Source organism: Gambusia affinis, linkage group LG01 (genome assembly GCF_019740435.1).
Source record: "Gambusia affinis linkage group LG01, SWU_Gaff_1.0, whole genome shotgun sequence".
In the NCBI taxonomy this organism is placed as follows: domain Eukaryota; kingdom Metazoa; phylum Chordata; class Actinopteri; order Cyprinodontiformes; family Poeciliidae; genus Gambusia; species Gambusia affinis.
In genome coordinates this window covers 17,711,261-17,725,022 of record NC_057868.1, presented here as the reverse complement: position 1 = coordinate 17,725,022, position 13,762 = coordinate 17,711,261, and the positions used below count along the sequence as shown (strand labels likewise).

The 13,762-nt window shown below is 39.2% G+C and overlaps 1 protein-coding gene across 2 annotated transcripts in view; it reads right to left on the bottom strand.

The window, feature by feature from the left end:
• Positions 1-238: 238 nt before the first annotated feature.
• The window catches only part of lamb2 (laminin, beta 2 (laminin S)), a 52,940-nt gene continuing 39,416 nt past the window's right edge, over positions 239-13,762 (bottom strand). The window contains exons 22-36 of one of the 2 annotated variants that reach the window (XM_044106517.1): positions 13,294-13,329; positions 12,279-12,503; positions 11,963-12,180; positions 11,735-11,831; positions 10,466-10,647; positions 10,185-10,375; positions 9,192-9,376; positions 8,862-9,103; positions 5,752-5,955; positions 3,614-3,758; positions 3,308-3,515; positions 3,069-3,210; positions 1,934-2,110; positions 1,422-1,581; positions 239-1,304 (exon numbers count right to left, since the gene is read on the bottom strand). In XM_044106517.1, the coding sequence (XP_043962452.1) occupies positions 1,168-1,304; positions 1,422-1,581; positions 1,934-2,110; positions 3,069-3,210; positions 3,308-3,515; positions 3,614-3,758; positions 5,752-5,955; positions 8,862-9,103; positions 9,192-9,376; positions 10,185-10,375; positions 10,466-10,647; positions 11,735-11,831; positions 11,963-12,180; positions 12,279-12,503; positions 13,294-13,329 (2,549 nt within the window). In that variant the 3' untranslated portion in view covers positions 239-1,167. The remainder of the gene's footprint in view (positions 1,305-1,421; positions 1,582-1,933; positions 2,111-3,068; positions 3,211-3,307; positions 3,516-3,613; positions 3,759-5,751; positions 5,956-8,861; positions 9,104-9,191; positions 9,377-10,184; positions 10,376-10,465; positions 10,648-11,734; positions 11,832-11,962; positions 12,181-12,278; positions 12,504-13,293; positions 13,330-13,762) is intronic. The other variant, XM_044106429.1, reaches the window with a different exon arrangement.

Here is a 13,762-nt window from a genome sequence, read left to right as displayed (position 1 = left end):
AGCAATTCAAAATGTTTAGATATCTCCTCTTCTTTGGTGTTAATATGAGCTTGCATGCTGACTGTCATGTCACCCTGCTGTCTGGTCCGTCTTTACCTTTCTAACACACATCTAATAAAAAGCTGACTCAGCTCTTCAGATGGGATGCTGCTGGCTGGAGGACTATGAGAGGAACACGTGCATGTTAGACCAGTAAAAACAACCATCATGGAAGAATATTTATACAGACAAAAAAATCTGAAATGACTTCATATTCATCTTTATTCAAAGAACTGTAAAACTTAACAAGGTACCTTTGGTGTTTCCAATGCCAATGACCAGTCATTGTTACTGAAATATGTAAAAAAAAAAAAAAAAAAAAAAAAAAAATTTGCACTAGTCATATTTTGCAAAACTCAAGCTCACATGCACAATGCCAATATATATATGTCCACAATACTGACAGCATAAGGCACTATTAAAATCAGTATTTCACTACTTAAGTAAAAAAGTAGCACGATTATGGGTACCCATTCTCTCTTAAATAGCCCACATGGTTTCTGGAGGATTGTGGCCTTGGACGTTTATGGAAAATGGATTTTGGATCTGGTGCTCCACTTCTGTGTTGGTTTGGCCAAATATCGTAGATCAACGTCCTTCTGGAAGTCCCGATGTCAAACTGTTTTCAGTGTATTGGAGGAGTTGAGCTGAATTTTATTTAAGATCTTTTAGCCATTTCAATGGGTTTCATGGTGTAATGCACCTATGGAGCAGAAGCAGGTCCAGAGCATCATAGCCGTTTGCAGCCAAATTGTTGTTATGATGTTTCAAAAATGGCACTCTTAGTTCTACAGTGAACTGTGGAATAATACATGTTGGTTTTGAAAACTTCAAATGCAAACATTCAAAGTAGTGTTCCAAATTCAAAGCAACAGTAATAACCACAAGCTAAATGCGAGTAAAATATGTACTCATTGACAAACTAACATACTTGGCCGTTATCATGTTTTTTTTAATATATGAATTAGCAATTTCCATTTGAATGGAAAACACTAACTGGGTTCACCAAATGGATACTGGCTTGCAGAGTGTTTTATTTTCCCTTGAAAGCCTAGCACCATGTCTCTATATATCTAACGTAAATTAACAGTAGTGGACATCTTTCCTTGCGGTTTTGGAGGGGCTCGTTTACTGGCACGTGTTGTAGATCTGGATCTGTTTGTTTATGTCGTTGAGGATGCTCCTCATCTTGTCCTCCAAGCCGTCCAGCTGTCGGACTTTCCCCTCCAGCTTCCTCTGGTTCTCCTCATAGTTTTTCTCCAGTTCTGCAACAACCATAAAAAAAGAAAAACAATTTTAGCCTTGAAATGTCACTTTTATTTAACTATGTGCTCCATTTTCTTCTTGAAACACTGGCAAATCTTCTACAGCTAAAGTAGCACCTGCTAGTTTCTGTAGCTTGTTCTGAGCATCGTTGAGGAGCTCCTTGGCTTCCTCTCGGAGACTCTCTGCCTTCTTCTTGGCGTCCCGCACGGTCTTGGCCTTAGTGTCCACTCGTTGTTGCACCTCGTTGAATTTGTCTGTCAGCTGGCCGTCTAGAATCTGTGTATAATGTGGATTGTTAAATAGAATACAATAGAACAGAATATACTTTATTAATCCCCAAGAGGACAGTGGTTATATTTTGGCAAGCTACTCCATCCAAGGTGTTAGATATTGGTAATTACAATATTTACTAATATTTAACAATATATGGCTAGACTGGGGTAGAAAGTGTGACCAAAGGTTTGGACACACTTTCTAATTGAATTCAATTAGAAGGTGTGTCTAATTGACACACTGTATGTCTTTGTTGTGGGAATGACATTATAACATGATATGAAGCTCAAAAAGGTTGATTTTATGTAAATCTGCCCCTTTAAACGACACTAGGAGTGTGTAGTCAGACACAGACCTGCTTGGCTTCGTTTGCCTTGTCCCGGGCCATGGTGGCCGTCTCTTCAGCTCGGGCTGCTGCCATGCTGTTGTTAGCTCGCTTGGTCTTCAGCTCATTGATCTCCTGTTCAAGTGTGCCGAGGCGACCCATTGCATCATCCAGGTTCTTCTCACTGTTGGAGGTTTCTGTCTCAATCTGATTAGAATAAGAGTTTGCAAAGAATATTTTAATCACACACAATTTGCCTCTAATGGAGCTCACCTGGCTGAGTCGTCGTTGACATACTTGAGCACATTGTTTTCTTTTAAAAACGCTAAAAATAACTGGTAACCACCAGGGGGCAGCAAACACCAAAAGTAACAATAATGTAAACACTTAAATTTAAAAACCTTAAGTGCTGACCCATGTGTAAAAAGGATTTATATATATCAAGATAAAAATTAAGAAATAGTCAACCTTTAATTAGTTATGAAATGTTAGAAATACTCCCCGCCCACCCAAGTGGAATCATTTTCAGTTGAATATGATTTAAAGAAGAACTTCATGTTATTAGAGGCTTTGCAATTAATTAACATGATTCAATAATATTTTTTTCAAATACCAATAGTTTACACAATAAGATCAATTTAAATAAATTTTGGTTGGCAACTGACTGAATCAATGAAGATGGATAACAGTGGAAAAAACAGATTTCCTGAAATGTGAAGTTGTTTCTTCGCCATCAGCACTTTTAGAAATGTAGACGCATTTCTAAATGTAGGCACATTTAGAAATGTACTAAATTTCTAAATTAGCAGAGTCTTAATAAGTTAGGCATTAAAAGCTTTTGACCTGCCAGTGCATTTCTTCAGACGGAGTTGATAGCACTTGGAGGATGTGAAGGACATCTATCTTTTCACAGATTTTCTGTCTCATACTGTCACGACATGGTGTCACTTATAACAAATATATAAAAAGAGACTTTTTAAATAGAAGCTACATACCCCAGCTTTAAGTCTTTTTTTTTTAAACATCTCATTATGTAGTGTTCAAGTAAATACCGAGCAGCACTGCTGAACATTTCGTTCTATGAAATTAATGTGAGATTCATATTAAAAATCCTCCATGCCTGTCATTTCTTCTGCATTTCAAACAGAACCAAGACGATGCTGACCTCAGCCAGTCGATCCTCAGTGTCTCTAATGTCTGCCCTGGCACTCTCTATGGCTTTCTCAGCTGAAGTCTGGGCTGTCTTAGCATCCACCAAGGCCTGCTTCACCGTCTCCGCTGTGCTTTTCAACCCCTCAGCACGATGTCTTCAAAGGAAACCAGGAACAAATGTCAGTTAATTAGCTCATTTATTTAAAAAAAAAAACTTCCCCCACAAAACCAATCGGACTCCATTACGACTACCTTGCCCTCTTGGCGTCCAGCAGCAGTTTCTCTGCCTTTTCAACGTCATCCTGCGTCTGCTTCAGTATGGCGTCCACGTTGGACAGGCTGCGGACGCGGTCCTTGATCTCGTCGGCAAGTTGTCTGATCTGTAGCGGTGAAGCGGGGATGGAGAGCTGCAGCACGTGGTTCGCCACCGCCTCGATGCTGTCTGGATCGGCTCCCTCCTCTGTAAAGAGATCAAGGGGAGTCAGGGCTCAGCACAGGAGGCTGCACTAACAGCGACTGCAGTTATTCAGCAAGCGTGGACTCTTATCGAAGACTGACGAGTGAGGAAGTCCCTGATCTGTTTGATCAGGTCTCTGAGGTTGTTGTTGGAGTGCTCCACTTTGTTCTTTGTGGCCTTGGCTTTATCCAGAACAGCCTGGGCTTTACCCTTAGCCTCCTCTGCCTTGGCCTTTGCTTCCTTTACCTGCACAACAGACGGGTAAGTAATTAAGAGTCCGAAAGGCAATAACGAAATTTCACAAATATTACAGGAACAAAAATTCCTGCTGAAAAAGCAAACTTCAGATTTCCTGAATGAAAAAAAAGTTTCCAAAAATATAAACGTGGACATTTTAGGATTAAGTACTTTCAAAAGTTTTGACAGTGGTTAAACTTTTTAATATTCTGTCATAGATGTGGGCATTTTTCATATCATTTATCATGCTAAATGTCTTAGTAATAAAAAAAAAAAAAAATTTGAATTATTGTCACAATACAACAATAATTCCAAACAATAAGATTTAAAACCCACCAAAACTTCTCAGGATTGTTAGTTTTACTGTTTTCTCAACTGTTGGTGCAATAAAAATATTAAAAATATCAATTAACTTGAAAATACGATTAAATACAGTTAATGTGTGCAGATAGTGATACAAATCACACTTCTTTATGTGACTGATGTCTGAAAGAATTATATTACAAATGGTTATGCTATTTAAGAGCAACATTTATGTTTGTGAGACTACAATTGCTGTGAAATACAGTCACAACCATACAGTTAGCTAACGAAGGAGTACTAAATAGTTACTGGCACTTTTGTCATTATTACAATATTACCACAAAGTATCATCTTAAAACTTTAAGTCCACTTTATTAAGTCCTGTGTTATTTTCAATCTGAAAAAAACATTTTTGATCCCAAAAGGAAATGAAATGCTGTCACTCATATTTAAGATTTTTCAGAGTTATTGTAGTTTCTGGTCTCCTGTAGCAGTCTGTATTGTAGCACATCTGAAGAAGCCTCTGACTGTAGACACTCTTGTTCAAAGACAGTATTATTAAGTGCCTAATTTCTTGATTTTATGAAGAATCCTTCATTAGGATAGCCCCTGGAACAGAACTGGCCTTCTATATTACATTTTTGGGCCTTTTTAAATCTCTGGCTCTGATTCAGAACCTGAAGCAAGTTTTTTTTTTCAATCTTGTGCTGGACATTAGAGAGCTCTAGTGAACAAAAACCCTGACTCGTGACAATAATCAAATCATGAGATTTATGATCTCAACTCATTGACTGAACAGCATTTATCTCATCACGTCTTTTTTGCTCTCATCTTCATGGTGGAGCGGCAAGAAGAATTTTGAAATGAAGCCCTTTGAAAACCAGTTTGCAGTTTAGCACTAGCAGCAAATGTGTAGAAAAAGATTAACTTTCATTTATGTCACCAAACACTATAGGGAGTAAACTAACCCTACACATTGTCCTTACTGCGAAACACACTGGTGGCAGCTAGATGCAGCTACAAACATGGCAATCCACCCCCCAAAATTTTGAACCTGTAGAGAACCTGAGCCTGGCAGAAGTTCACCTCACACCAAAGACTTGCAGCTGTTAATGCTGTGAAAAGAAATTGAATACTAATTTTTCAGATTTTTAATAAACACCAGGAATCATTTTCCCTCCACAGCAGGTATGACAACATTTCCAACGCTCTGTAAATCTTTTTGTGCTGGATTGGGGTCTTGATATTTGGTTAAACAATAAAGTAAAAAAAAAAAAAAAGTATTTTAAAATATACATATAAAAAACCCCGCAGATTTTAGCTGGGGACTTTTTGTGTTTTATTTTGCATAAAATAAATTCTGCGTTGAATTTCCCCAACAGAATGACACAAGTATCACCAATATTTCTTAATTTTATTCTCACTCATTATGTTGTGAACTTAGTTTTTTTTTATTTACATAATTTTTCACATCCCAGAAAATGCATCAATCCACTTTTTGTAAATAGATTTTTTTTAAGTTCTTCTTTGTTTTAAAACCAAAAAAACTAAATTAAAAGGGTGGTTCTTTAAAATGACCACAGACAGAAAACTTAAGTTATCAACCAACATGTGTGGCTTTAAATCAGTTGTACGTAGCCGGACTGAGAGTGAAATCGGCTGATTGGTGCAGCTTGCAGATCATGTGCTGGCCTCTTACCTTGGTGAAGAGTTCCTGCATCTCCCCCATGGCTTTGTTCAGCTCCTTCTCTGCATGTTTGCCTCGCTCCAAAGCATTGTCAGCTGCAGCCACGGCTCCGTTGCAGTTCAGGCCTCCGCAGTGACGGTTTCCTTCGTCGTCACGGCAGCCAGCTCCTCCACAGGGATTCTCCGTGCAGGGAACATCATCTAGAGAACCACAAATCTGTCGGCGCAAACAGAGGATATTAGCAGAACTTCAAAGCTATAGCAAATCCGGAATAAATTTGAACTTTCTTCACTTTTATGTAATATTAAAAAGTGATTAAAGGTGTTATATATGCTTGACATAAGAAAATGTTTTACTGGATGATAAATTGTAATAAACGATAATGTTTTGAGACTATTTTCAACAAATATACTCATAATAAGGCAAGTTCGCTCTCTCAATGACCAATTTAATTTGGGACGGTGGGGGGAGAAATAACACTGGAACTATGTAAAACGAAACAACAACCAAAACATGAAACGGAAATAAAAGCCACAAACAAAAGAAACCATAAATAAAATGATTTATCATGTTTCTGTAAACAAAGTTGCCCTGAAAAATGTAATCACCAGAATGGAAATTATTGAGCTCATTTTAATAAAGTCTATTGTGTCAGTAATGTAAAATGTAAAATATTCGCCAAATTTTTATTTTAGTTGGAATTATTTAGGAGTCTAAGAAACCAAATAAAGCTATTTTATGTCCTAATTGCAATTTTTTGGCTGATCACTGGTCTTTAAAATACCTCCCCTGCCAATTCAGATTTTGGTCAACACCAATTCTTTGATTGCTAAACTGGTAATGATGGATCGACTGTTAACTGCACACGTGCAGACGTGACCTGGTGGGCGGGTCCATCTGTCATCCCTCTCTCATGCCAGAGAGAAATTAGACGGTGGCTGAGATTTGATAAGATCAATTGGCAAATTGCTGATCGCCGAAAAATGAATGAAATCGGGCCGATTTATCGGTGCTGTCAAGAAAATCCGAGATCATCCCACTTCCCCATGCTGGAGATTTTAGTTTAACAGTAAAAATAAATAAAGTTATCTTTAAAATTAATTACTCAAGTAAAATCTAGACCCAACATTAGACTTAAATGTCAATAAAATCAATTTGGTTGTGTGTGTTGTTTCTGTCTCCTGCAAACTTTGCTTTAATTCTACTTTTTTCTATTTAATCATAAGAAATCATAGTCAAGACAGAGAGAGTCATGAAACAGGAAGAGCAGTTTCCTGGAAAAAGAGGAAGTAAGTTTCCAGCCTGCAGATTTATAAAAATAGTTCAGACTATTACTTAGCATGAAAGTTTTAAAGAAAGAAATCTAAATATTGTGAGTAATTGGATAAGATTCAAAGTAAAATACTTATATTAATATTGGTTTACTTGTAATAATACTTACACTTACACTTACATTAGTGGGAACTCTTACAAGTAAAACAAGTAACTGTAACTGATATCAAATAATAAGAATCATGGATTATTCTTGGTTTCTTTACAGAAAACATTTGTAATAACTCACATTAAGATTATAATAAGAGTAACTGATAAATCAGAGAAGCTACAGAAGTTATAAATGTGATTTTTACTCTGAACGTGAAATGGTGTAAAAGAGGTAACTGCAATTAAAGATCACTGATGTGTTGGAGGTAGATAGTAGGTGAAAGGTTAAGGGGAAAAGGGGAACTAACAGGAGAGCAGAGATGGTCAACGCCTTATTTGGAAACAGGTTGTTAAGCAACCTGAGACATTAACACAGACATCAGGACACAATGTCTCTAAGACAGTGATGGAGATGAGATCATCTGTCCAAGCAGGTAGCCAATGAAATAAGCACAGCAACAGTGCTAGCCAATGCAAATGAACCAAAAGGGTGGATGAACCCTATAAAAGGTGGGTGCAAAAGAGGAAACTTTGGTTGGATCCTCCAGGCAGCTTCGAGCCAAGATCGAGATGGACAAAGAACTCTGCAGCTGAAGAAGAGCCGGGGCCACAGAGCCGAAGACTGTCCTGTTCATGGGGACCAACCCGTCTGCCCCGCAACATGTGGCTTCAAATTGCACTTCTCTCATCAGCTGGGTTCAGACCACAAGACGAAGATGAAGACCAAGGTAAAGGCAAAGGCAAAGACAAAGACAAGGACAAAGAAGAAGAACTGATGCCTTCCTTTCTGCCAGCACCCAAGTCCTGTGTGACCTCACCATCCATGAGGAGAAGAAAGCTCATCAGGCCTACAGAGATCCCTGCCTTCGTCGACCAACATCCTCCTCCTGCATCTCCTTCATCATCAGGCCAGGTCTGGGGTTCGAAAAGCCAAACTCTGTCCGTCTCTCTCAAAGGTTCCCTTTTTAGTTCTCAGTGTCAGCATTAGGGAAAGATAGACTAGATGATTGATTTTTCTTATTTGATTATTTCTGCTACTGAATTAAGCTGTACTGACCCTTGCAAAATTGCCTTACTAATAAAATATTTAGCATCAAGAAAATCTAAAAGATGTTGTGGACATTCAATTAATGAGTCACCTTAAAGTTCTTTGATGGTTGTAAAATAGCTATGATGTTCGATTCTGGAGAGGAAGAGGTGAAAAATGTTTATTGGTTCCTGATAGCCCAAATTTAAAACATCATCCTTGGGACTACTAGTCACTAAAACCTACCTGGTTCAGTAACAAGAGCAAATTGTAATAAAAGAGAACGAGCGACCGTTAACAGGTGTGCTCTGTGAAACTAGTTGGCTGCAGGCTGCTCAGTCTGGCTAATTCACAGGGGGAAGAAGGGTGGGACACCTGGATGGAGGTCGTCAGAAACCAGGCCAATCGTTTCTCGATGCTTAAACAGAGTTTACTTCAGTTCTGGACAGGGTAAATCTCAGCAGATTTAGGAAACTCGATTAACCCGTTAGATGGAGAGCTGGTACCACATCTCCCCTCTCAGAAGAGGAAGTAGTGAGTGAGTGAGTAGAGAGAGAAGGAAGGAAGGGGGGGGGGGGGATGTGGCGCAATAACAGTGCATGGGATTAGAAAGCATCTGGTGGTGTCAAAAACTTGAAAGCAGTGCTTCAAAGAACAAAGCGATGGACCCAACCTTCTGGTTGAGCGTTTTTATGTCCAGACCCTGGGCTCGGGCCTTCAGCTCCCCCAGCGCCCGCTTGTTTGCCGAGTTCTTCCGGTTGAAGTCGTCCTTCTTTGCAGCAATGAGGCGCTCGGTGCGGCGGCGAGTGTCTGCCGACTGACTGACCGTGCTAGGCTTGGTGGTGGTTGACAGGTTGGCCCGTCGCTCAGCATCTCGAGACGTGTTGTAGGAGCTGCGGATGCTGTCATACGCTCCTGGAGGAAGAAAAGGGATCAAATCAGTTGAGGTACGTGTTAGAAATGGAAAACACAACAGTTTGGTCTGAGCTTTGCTTCATCCCACCTAAGAAGTTTGAGTTTTTCAGGATATCCAGTTGATGTTTTAGCTGCTCAGATGTGAGGTTCAGTTCTCGAGCCTCCCGCTCCAGAGTATTCAGCTCCTTGCTTGCATCAGAGTTTCGGTCCTGGATGATTGTTAAATCTCCCTCCACGTGGTTTAGGACTTCGGTTGTCTCACCAATTTGTGCTCTTTGATACACAACAAGGTTGAATAATATAAGAGGAGTTTTTTTTATCCTTATAACGATAGTCAGCACTTATGAATGACAGCTTTCTGTATCTTTACATTAATTATTCATACTGTGACAGAGAGGAGAAGGACATTTTAAGAAACAATGTTCTTCAGTGTATCAGTGTGCTACAAGCTACACATATGAGCCAGTTTAAAAAAACTGTACAAAAATGAACTGATTGGAAAATACAGCGATGTGTTAGGGCAAGTGTAGAATGAAAAAAAAGAGAAGGAATCAATTTTCACATAAATAACTCAGAAATTATCTAAAAAACAAAAAAACAAGGACATTTTTGAGCTCCAAATGTTAAAACATCTTGACTTTGAAAAGTAAAAAATTTGCAAGAAGAAAAACTTTTTGAGATTAATCTCAGAAATCCTCTAGAAAAAAACCTGGAAATTTCCAGCTCTTTCTGGAAAGTGTTTGACTTTTCAGCAGAAATTTACAACTTCTTTTTTTCTATCTACAATGGTCATTGTAATTATTGGATGAGTGCCTTAAAGACAAAAATTTATATTGTTGATTAATAATATGTAAATAATTCTACCATCCATGATGATAATGTGAGGTTTAAGTGTCACTTAATGTAGATGTGTATTATACGGCATGTGTAGACTTAAATGATTGTATATTAATGTGTATGAGAGGTGTAAAATTGCATGTCAATTGGCATGACTACTTGTCTTGTTATTATTTCAGTTTTTATCTTTTATTGTCTGTCAAAAATAAATGAATTAAAATGTATTGGAGTGAAGCAGAAGTACCTGAGATCCTCAATAAGAGCCATCAGAGTAGCCACAGCTGCAGTCGTGGCATTTCTTGCGTTGACGATGGCCTGAGCTTGAGCCAGCTTCGCCTCCAGGTCTTTGAAGGTTTTCTCATAAGGTCCAATAAGCCCAGTGCTTTGAATCTCATTGGCTCGCTCCGCAAGAGTCTTGGTGCGTACTGCCAGGTCCTGATGATAAGAATGAAAACAACAATTCCTCACATTTAATTAGTATTTGTTTGAGGATTAACTCCGTCGTTTTTTCAATCAGAGCTGCACCTGCACTATCCGATCCCAGTCCCCGAAACACTGGTGACAGGGCTGGCAGTTCGGAAACTGGCCGGTAAAACCTCTGGCACACTGGTCGCAACGAACGCCCGACACTCCCTGCCGGCAGACGCAGTGGCCGGTCGCGCGGTTGCACTGAGACGTCTCAATCCCACGCCAATCACAGTCGCACGCTACAGAGGGAAAACAGAGAAAAGAGGACTAATGCTAGGACTGCTTAATATTAAAGAAATATATAAATGGACATAATCTTGGTCTGTTTTTATCTTTCTAATCTATGTTTCCTACTAGGCCTGTCGCAATAAACAATAAATCAATTAATCACATAAAAAAACAAGCTCAGTAATTTCCATTTGCATGATTTATTGTTTTTCTCTATTTTCTCTCTCTTTCTACCTGAAACTGGATGATAAAAGTCTTCAGTCTGGTGCTTTGGTCTCAACTAGCCAGTTATTGAAGGACAATTTGGTTTACTGAGACTTTGTAATTAATTTTATTTGTTGCTTTGTTTATTTATTTTGGATATTTTAAATGTCTTCCAATTCCAGCGAAAAAATGTTCATTAGAATTTAAAGACTATTGGCGCTTGCATTATTATACCATTAAAATTATCGTAATAAATTCTGGGCCAATTTATTGACTGGCAAAAATGTGCTATTTTGACAAGCCTTTGTCCTGTGATATACCTTAAGCATTTTTGGCCATGTCAGTTATGTCTGGCTAAATATATCATTAGCATGAGAAATACAACTTTAGAGCTCTTAAAATGTATTAGCCAACTCCAATGATATTGTCCTTTACAATATGATTGTTGCACTTGCGCACACACACACACTGACAATGCAGTTGAGATGTACGGTCAAGTACTAGTGAATGGTAATGGCAAAGATTATTTTGCTTTTTGACACAATGAATAAAAGATATCGGAATAATGTAACATTAACAGTGTATTCTGCAACAGGGTTCTCAGAATCCATAATTAATTAGATTAATTGTAATAAATCGATTATTGGAAATTAATTTAGTAATCAAATAATCATTAATTGGTGCGAAAACAAGCAGTTTTAACATTGGCAATAACATTTACGTTTATTTTCTTATTTTAAAAAAATAATTCGAAGTTTTTGTATATTTGTGTTTTTTTAAATATTACATAAAATTGGCTTGAGCGGTTGAATAAAACATCTGCAGATTGTGCTAAAATACCTAGCTGCAGCTCTGACCATGTGTACTAAGATACTGAATCGTTATGTTTCTGACCTCTGCACAGCGTCCGGGGGTCTCCCCAGAAGTTCTCCTCACATTCTGTGCAGGTCTTTCCTCCAAACCCTTCTCGGCATTGACACTGCCCTGTAAACTGTGGGACAGAAAGCAAAAGTAACACAACTATTAGGACTTTAAACTTACTTTACATTTCCTTCCAGATCAAAGGATCTCCTCCTTCCATCTTTTTTCTTAGCACAGTGCTTAGCTCCATGCCTAACTTACTTCATTGCAGGAGGATGTGACCGAGTTGTTGGGATCACAGTTGCATGCTTCACAGCCATTCCCACTGGCCAGGTTCCAGTGGTTGGGGGCGCAGTGGTCGCACGACAGACCTACGACATTTGCCAGACACTGACACTGGCCCGTGGCACGCTGGCACACACAGTCTTCACGCTCCATGCACTGGCTCCGCTCCGTGCCCAAAAAGTTGCATATGCACTCTGAACAAGAAAACAATAAAGAAATAAACAACAGTCTGTCGATAAAACAATCCATTTTCTTTTCTGGACAGATTTTGTTTTAGAAAACTGCTACAAACTCCTGCAGTTGCGTCGGGACGCATCTCCAAAGTATCCACTCCTGCAGATGCCACAGTTGGGGCCCTCTGTGTTGTAAAGGCACTTCCTGCACTCCCCCGTCCGCCTGTCGCAGGCGTCCATGTCTGACATGTCTATGTTATTGTTGCACTGGCATGGCTGGCAGCGCCCTCCCGGCTGAGAGGGGTTGCCGTAGTAACCTGGGGCGCATTCTTCACACCGGGCGCCTGAGTTAAAACAGGAGGAGGATGAGGAGGAGGAGCAAACAAATTTCAATGAAAGGTGCACTGAAAGATTTCTCAACTTGATTTTACGGTGGATGGAATGGGGGGAAGCAGGAATGATGTTAAAACTTGCAGCAGAAATGGGTCATTTTGGTTTAACTGTGTTTTTTTTCTTAATATTAAGCTACTGCCTTCTCAAAAAAAAACATAAGATCGGAGCTCAGCCACAAGAGTTGTCATTTTCCGAATTAATTCATTATTTTTAACTTAAGTGTATGACATTGCTATTTTCCTTTCTCTAACATTTTAACAGTGAACAACTTAAAGGTGTAACAAATATCACCACAAAACAAGGACTAGAATGCTTTTTATAGTGACATCATTCAGTCGTGCATCAACTGCTTAGCAAGACACTGAACCAGACTGAGGAACAGCCAGTTTTACTTACTGTAGAAAGATTCTGGGTCAGGTCTCTGTTTGATGAATATTTACACTGACCTGGCTCAAATTTGGTTTTTCCATCATTTAATCTGTGTTTGTTACCTTAGGTGCAAACACCACAACACAGCCAGTGAGAGAAAACACTGAACCATTTTTTGAACCAGGTCTCACATGGAAGTGTGTAGTAGCACAACGGTGCTGCTGGGTTCATGCATTGGTAAGACTGGTGGGACAGTAGGACAGTAGATGCAGGACAGTAGGCTCGGTGGATTAAAACAAAACAAACAAAATATAAAATAAAAAAATAGGAGAGGGTAGCAGGAATGAGAGGGGGCCAACTGTCATTACTCACGCTTAAAAACGGTCGCCCCGGAGCGTTTAACAATCCCTGTGCCAGTAGTACAGGGGAGGAAGGAAATGAAAATCATTACCATTCACTAAAGCCCACACAGAAACACTAACGGTTTCTACCTCACTGGAAGATTTTCCTTCACAAAAAGTGCCTTGAAAATTGCTTGGCCCTTATAGATCTGCTCTGGTTCTGCTTTTTTGCGATACTAAAATGTTTCAGATTATCAAGCTAATTTTAACATCAGGCTAAGATGATTACAAATAGCAGGGGTTAAAGTTAGCGTGAGAAGAATATCCAGCTGTCAGTTTGTGACCTAGAACTCAACTGCACTGAGCTTACAGCAGCAGCACAACCACCTGAAGCAAAGCAGCCAGTTTAATAACTCCAAAAACAAACAAAAAAGTAGATTTTAGGGGCGTGCTGTGGTAGCATGCCCCATGCTTAGAGGCCTTAGTCCTCGAGGCGGACA